This window comes from Hippocampus guttulatus, chromosome 6 (genome assembly GCF_054856545.1).
Source record: "Hippocampus guttulatus isolate MCC_2025c chromosome 6, RoL_Hgut_1.0, whole genome shotgun sequence".
In the NCBI taxonomy this organism is placed as follows: Eukaryota; Metazoa; Chordata; class Actinopteri; order Syngnathiformes; family Syngnathidae; genus Hippocampus; species Hippocampus guttulatus.
The window spans coordinates 4,480,001-4,487,785 of record NC_141266.1 but is presented as its reverse complement, the minus strand read 5'-3'; the positions used below and the strand labels follow the sequence as shown (position 1 = coordinate 4,487,785).

The following is a 7,785-nucleotide window of genomic DNA, read 5'->3' as shown; positions in this document are numbered from 1 at the left end:
TGCAGACTATTGAACGCTAACAACTTCCAGTGATGCAGGTCACCCGCCACCGTAAATAAAAGGTGACCTGCTTTATTTTATTTTATAATAAAAAAGTCGCCATCCACGTGGGACCAGTCCGCAAGCTACCGGTCCATCGCGATCGACGTATTGGGCACACCTGCCTTATACCAGTGCCAATGTGTTTGTAATCAATTTATTTTGACTTTTTTTTTTCTTCAAGGCAGATTTTTACACAGCTTAGGCATTTGTACAAATGTTGCAGGTATTGTTAACAAAATAGTTGAGGTATAGTCGATTGTTGTTTGTCAATACACATGAATCTCAATGGAATTGGCACTTGGCAAAATCAATTCAAAGAATTCAGTGGATTCGATTTTTCTACATGCCAATAAAAGCGTTGATTCATCAATAAGCCACAGAATGTAGGTGCCATTTGATATCCTGTAAATTAGAACTCTAGCACTCGAATTTGCCAAAATTCTAAAATATATAGAACACACCCCACTGAGGCAATTGAAGCTGACTTTGGGTCAAGCCGTCATGTCATTTTATGCAAATGTCACAATTACTGGGCTGTAAATCAAATTATTTAATCTTCCTACATTCTTTTGTAAAATGCTGCCACGTGTGGTTATGAAAAGCCCCTATGTCTGCATTATGTTTTCTGGCCTGCAGGCATCAATTCAGGGAGAACTGGATACTGTGTGAGATCAGCCCCGCACATGGGAGATGCAAATCGGAGGAAGTAATGATGGACCACAGTGACTGAAGCAGACTTAGCAAATATCTCACTATTTTATTGCCTTCGCCCACTCAACTGTGAAATACGCTGTCTAGGTTATGAAAGCCACTTCACCTCTGGATTTGTTCCACGGGTAGAAAAGATTGAGCCATAATACCCTAACATAGTACAAAAGAATCAGAATATATTGGTCAAGAATCTTGTCAATGAACATACGGTAAGTTGATGAATGATGGATAATGCATAAGGGAAGTAATAGCAAATGCTTTGCAAGCAGTACACAGAGAGGCCGAAACGATTATGTACTACTTGCGAATCTGACCAAAATGATCTCAGAAAAGATATTACCATTCGGATAAATACTACACATAGTTAGAAATAATTGAGGAAAAATATAACTGCAGTGGTAGACTAGTCACCCAAAGGCAGCTGGGACACGGTCCAGCAAACCCACGACCGTCAAAATTTCGATTGCCTCTCAGTTTGTATGAAGCTTACTGTAAAATGAGCAGATATGCTTTAAATCATAAATGAACCGATGCCTTTTCAGCAGTGCTTGGTCAGATCAGAAGACAGACCTTGGCCATGTGGTTTTAGGTACACCTCCACATAAGTGCCTCACCAGCAATTCTCCTGCCTACTTGGCACCTCTCAGTTTGATGCAATCCAGTTCTACACGACTGTAAACCTCTCTTTGAATCAAAACTGAAATGAATAAATAACAAGAATGACATAGCATCATCGGTGGAATACTATTTGTGATCGCACGTATTTGCTGACACAGTATTATTTTGCCAGTATTTGCAATTTGATGTGTTCAAATGGAGAGTATGTCAATTGTTTAACTCAAACATGAGGTCTGACACTGGGATCGGATCCGTACATGTGGAAGTGGAGCGGCAGGAGTGATAAATGCTGACTGTAACATTATGTAACTCTGACAGATTATTCTTTGTGTTATTCGTTTTCAACAGTATCTTGCTGTTGCCAATTTACACACGGAGACATACCAGCAACGGCACTTGGTTTTAGTGTTTTCAGCACTGGACTACTGAGGACTGTGCCGGGGAAAAAAAATATCCAAGGGCAGTCAGTTACTTGGGAATAAACCATAAATTGTACAGTCATGGTTGAAAAAAATCCCATAGACTTCAAGGAGGACGATACAAGAAAGAGTTTAAAAGAAAAAAAATACTGAGGCAACCATTTTGTCGTGACCATCAATACTGAAAAATATCCAATGAGAAACAGGTGCAAGTTTTTTTTCTTTTAATGTAAAGCAATAAGATTACTTTTTTTTTAACTGCTCATAAATATATTAGTCTGTTTTGCATAATTTGGAGACCCTTCATTGGAAGGTCAGAATGAGTTTTGATAGGCATCTATACATACCGTTTATAGACAGATCGAGAAGTTCTCTGGTATGACCACTTTTACTAGCCATTGCTGGATAATTATCCAGTTCCCGGCTTCGGCCACAAGCGCCGACTGATGGCTAGCTTCCAGTGTTGCGGCTGCTGGCCGCCAAGCCTGCTGCTGTCTAGAGACATAAACAACGCAGAGGCGGGAGGCAGAGGGAGGAAAAGATGATACGGGGAAAGGCAAAGTCTTGCTCCACAACTCAAATTCTGTGGTTGTAGAGAAAAAAAAAAAAAAAGCCCCAAAAAAACGGATGGACATTTTTTAAAAATGAAGTTCTAGTTTAGTGTATTGATTTGGGGTATCGATAGCAAGCTTGGAATAACTGCACAGTCAATTTAAAGCCAAGTTCACAGTGAGCATGACAAAAAAACAACAAAAAAACAACAAGATAGATAAAGATCAATTTTGCCCATTTAGAACAAATAAATAAAATAAAACAGTCAACCCAAAATGTCATATATTGCCATTTAGATTTGAGGAATAAAAAGCCTTCAGACTACTTGTCAGCTGGGCAGTTATTGTTAGCAGCTAGCTGCGAACGTGTGCTATATCGTACAATGACGGCATAATTAACTTGTGGTTTCTTAGCATCCTAAATTAGCGCTTGAATAGCATTTCGGGATGGCGTGTTGATGTTTTTAGCAACTATGTCATGGCAATAAATAAATAATGATAAGGCAAGACGTAACGTTGAAAACAACGAGTCAAGCGAGCCAACATGCCTTTCACATGGGTCAACCTCAAAATAAAAGCTAACTAAGCTACTGCATTCGCGTCAACGTATTATGTTTGAAGTTAGCCTTGACGTTGATGGCGTGTTACGTTCCGAGTATGATTGCAGCTTCCATGACATGTCTAAATGACAGCGCACAAACATCAAATGAATAGTTTTTGTTGTTTTTGTTTTGGAGGTACCCGAATTGCTGAAGGACTTGTATGAGTATCACAAAGTGTGCAGTGGTGACGTATGAAGTACGCCGTAAAAAGCCAAATTGAGGAGTACTGGTGCATCGTAGCGTTTTGCACACCAGCCCACTTTAAGCACTGCCCAACAGTAAATAAGCCTGTCGATCAGGTCAACTGTGCCAAACTATGCCATGGTGAGCTGGACTGAACTTGTCGATATATACACACTTAATGGATACAGTATGTCTGTGTTAATGTTCTGAGTCACATGCAAACAGCTACTGAGTTTGTTTCGCTTTCATCTGAGACACATTATTGTTGTATGGCAAGCTTATTTTTATCCAAGTAATATCTCCATTGATTGATAGAAATGATTGTCAGAGGGCATCAAAGAAAGCTACAGAGTAAACGAGAGTGATGCAGCATGGTTTAAAGGATGGAATCCCCCCACAAGTTTCTGGTGTGCAGCCAAAACAAACTCCTGCCTATGGTTTGCCTCTTGCCTCCGGTCTCTCTGGCCTACTTCTAGAACGCAGCTGAGGGACCCGCGCCCCTCGGAAGGAGGAGCAGGGGAGTCTTTAGGCCCTCCCACCGGCTATAAACCCTGAGGCAGACGGAAACACTCAGACAGCAGGCACACGTGGAGCACAGCGGCAAAAAGAAAGACAGAGAGAGAGAGAGAGAGAGAGAGAGAGAGAGAGAGAGAGAGAGAGAGAGAGAGAGAGAAACAAACTGCTGCCACAGGCGGTGAGTCATTTTTCTAGTCGGGACTGAAGCAGCCAAATTGACTTCAAGGTCGCTTGAAGTAAATCAACATCACATGAGTGGAGACGAAAGTGTGCCATTATAACAAACCTTTCTTCCAGAGGATTTAAGTCATTGACTGAATGATTCTTGGGATGTGAGAGAAGAAGAGGATCCTGGAAGCTGCGGCCACCTGTTGCACTGCAGCTTTAGCATCACTTGGCAGACACTCTGCTGTTACAAAAAAAATCTCAAGTGCTTAGCCCGTGTCTACCTAATAGTTTCCCTGAACAAACCTGCCAAAGAGGCTCCGGGGATTAACTTGTGGCATTAAAGATGACTTTCACAATGCTGCGCACGGCGTCTCCCGCAGGCCGCTTCTTGTACGGCGACATCGCTCTCCTCTCCGAAGACGACGATGAGAATGGCAGCTCAGGCTCAGGCTCGGAGGAGCGCTCCAGCAATTCTGCGGCCTTTCGCCTGTCATCCTCGTCGCCTTCTGCCTTTCACATCAAGATGAGCAGGAAGAGAAAGCTGTGCATGGGAGGAGCAGGCGCAGCAACGGTCGAGGCTGTTCTAGGGAGGCTGGGACCCCCCGGCTCATCTCCCCCGACCGAAATCCGTCAGAGGACAGCGGCCAATGCTCGCGAGAGGGATCGAACCAATTCCGTCAACACCGCATTCACGGCGCTGCGCACGCTCATCCCCACTGAGCCTGCAGACAGGTACACAAAACTTTCACAATACCCACAAAAAACAATGAGAAAAAGACGCTCTGGTTACTCCTGCGGGTTAGAAACATTAACAAAAACCCCCAGAGTTGATTTGATTACAACACCGCGTATCACGATTTGCTTCATCATTGTGATAATGTCGCTTTGATTCAATCATTAGGAAACTGTCAAAGATCGAGACTCTTCGCTTGGCCAGCAGCTACATCAGTCATCTGGGGAACGTTTTGCTCCTGGGCGAGGGGCTTCATGACGGACAGCCCTGCCACGCTCCATCGCCGCCGTTCTTCCACGTCAACTCCTCCCCCAATCGAGGATCCGATCAATCAGGCCAGCCCAAGCACATCTGTACGTTCTGCCTCAGCAACCAGAGAAAAATGGTGAGCAGATCAAGAACATAACAAGCATCTAATGTCGAAACCGCCAATGAGAGTCCTGTACACTTGAAATTATATCAAAATAGCATTTTTGAAATCCTCCAAAGTTAAACGTATGGTCGCAACTGTGTAATGGTTTAAGGTCACGTAGGTGTTTAAAGCGGATGTGAGATCAGTGTGGAAGCCTATAAAGCCGATTGGCACAGAGGGACGTTAAAAACAGAAACTCTTTAAAGTCTGCTTTTGGGGCAAATGACTGTGTATAACTGTACTGTTGGGACTCGTGTTAGTCAGGCAGGTTCACGGTGCACAAACTTTTAACAAAAGCGATTCACAGTTTAAGAATGAATCACATAAACAGAAAGTCTCGCAGACGCGTCGTTAAGGGAAAAAAAAATCAGATCAGTCAAAATTCATTTCTTTTATATTCTTGTTTATGGCAACCAGTTCAGGGTGTACCTCGTCAACTGCCTGAAGACAGCTGGGATAGGCTCAGCACGCCCGCGACCCTCGTGAGAATCAGCGGTTCAGATGGTGGATGGAAATTAGTCATTTTAACCTGACACGGCAGACAATCGCCCGATTGGAAAATGTATGGATGTCATTGTTAAAATGTGAACGTTTTAGTCATGGCCGACCTGAGATCATGAAGAATGTGACGAGCAAGGGACTGAGTTGGACAAAACAGATGCAATATTTTTCAAGATAAAACACATCCTGTACTTTCTCATCAGGCTCCACACTTAGCTTAACAATTCAAAGGCAAATTCAGGAAGAACACAAAATGAATAATTGACCGCGTTGATAGAAAGTGTACATCGATAAGTTTTAAAGTACATTTCATTCATTCAGCCCATGCATTGGATGACGAGATGGAGACCGCTTTTGGGCCTGGTGAAAAAAAAAAAAAGAACTGAAAATATGTAACGTGAATACAAGTCCAGTTTTACATCAGCAGCCAAAGTGATAGAGGGGTGATATCCTCTCAACTTTTCCTCTCTGATCTGGACATTGCCCATTTAGCAGGATTTATGTGTAAGGAGCTGACATCTGGCAGACTCCCCCCTTGGCCTAGCAGTGTGTGAAAGCCAATACTCTCCTCACTGTCTAAACCCAGACACCCTTTCGCTGAGGGATAACCTGAATCCCAGCGGTGTGTTTCCCCCTCCTCCGCACCTATAAGAGTTAAAGCAATAGATATCCTCAGTTATTATTATACAAATATATATATATATACTGTATATATATTTCAAATCTTGAGCTATCAGCCCAAACCAAATTTGAGTCTATTTTTAGCTAAAAATGGTGTCGCGTATAAGATCCCCCCCATACATGACTTGGCCGACAACCTTCCACTGTCTCCTTCACGCCTTTCTTTTATTTGCATGTGCCCGCCGCTCACCTACGTCTCCATTTCACCTCTTTCCTCAAGACCGTTCCCCAAGCTTCTCCCATTCGCTCGCCCCTGCGTCAGCATATCGATCAGCCGGGTGGAGGTCAGCGCTGTCAGTGGGAGCTGTGTAATACTATCTGCTGCTGTCAACTCACTGCTGCTGATGCATGATGGATCTGGAAATGCATGCTGGGTAGAAAACCGTTTTGAAACGTCTGTGTCTCCAGAGCGTCAGCCTCAGCCACATTTTTCTGTTTCCTGTTAGCCTTATGTGTGCTGGTTGTGAGTTTTGTGTGTTCATGCAGGGCACTGTAAAGGTGCCAGCTATTTTTTTCACCCAAGTATAGAACACTAAAAAATACAACACATTTAAGGAGTTATTTGAACTGTTTTTACATAGTTGCGTCCACCACCACTGCATGAACGTCTGGGTAATTACCTCCAACAGACATATATGGACAGAGGTTACCATTTAATTGTCATTGATTGGCGAGTTTGTTAATTAGTAGGATGACACAAAAACTGCATCTCAAATGCTGCTAAACTTTGTAGTCGAGTGTTGCATGGGTCACAAAATAACCTATTTAACTTTGGTACAGAATGAGGAATATATATATATATATATATATATATATATATATACTGTATATATACAGTATACATACCTGTCAACTTTTCGGAGCGCCAACCTGTATAAACTACCAAAAAAATCCTTATAAAGAGCAAAAAATCCTTATAACATACCAAAGCATTTTATATGTCAAAATAACGGCAGAAAAAAACCCCATGAAATTTTCAATGATATTTATTGTAGATCTCCATAATACAATGTCTGGTTAATGTCTAATCATCATTCTACTTAGTGGCATTACTGTGTTCAGAGTTGTATTCCTGCGTTACTTTTTTCACCAACTCCAAATCATTTGGAGTTGGTGAAAAAAACCCCCGGAAATTTTCAGAATCCGTATGATTTGTGCGATACGGCCATATACGCAAGATTCACCACAAAATCCGTATGAACTATGGCTAAACCATATGAGTTGACAGGTATGAGTATATACTGTATATATTTTACCTTTTGCAGTTAGTCTTGGGGACAGTGAGCTACGCTGCAGAATAAAAAAACAAAAACAAAAAACAAAGATCACTTAGGTGTAGCTCTTTGCATTACCGCCACCTAAAGACATTGAGTGGAACCGTATTCCCTTGCATCTTAAAATGTTAAAATCAAACTGGTCAGACGGATTGAAGACCTTTTGGCTTTGAGGAAGGTCTGTGCTTTGAGTGCATGTGCAAGTTGACGGCGCAATGCCGTGTGTGAGGGTAGTGTCATGTAAATGATCATCATTTAAAGGATGTAGACTTTTGAAAAGTCGGTCTAGTTTAGACTACTTGTAAATTTGCTATTCCTTGTCCTCAAAACTCTGGATGTTAGCGATAGCATCATTAGGACGCTTCGAAGACGTG

The 7,785-nt window shown here is 42.3% G+C and overlaps 1 protein-coding gene across 1 annotated transcript in view; it reads left to right on the top strand.

Moving 5' to 3' along the window:
• The first annotated feature begins 3,962 nt into the window (after positions 1–3,962).
• LOC147203339 (basic helix-loop-helix transcription factor scleraxis-like) overlaps positions 3,963–7,785 on the top strand; it is a 13,731-nt gene continuing 9,908 nt past the window's right edge. Inside the window, exons 1-2 of the mRNA XM_086113830.1 lie at positions 3,963–4,542; positions 4,712–4,928. Of these exons, the coding sequence (XP_085969956.1) occupies positions 4,154–4,542; positions 4,712–4,928 (606 nt within the window). The 5' untranslated portion in view covers positions 3,963–4,153. The remainder of the gene's footprint in view (positions 4,543–4,711; positions 4,929–7,785) is intronic.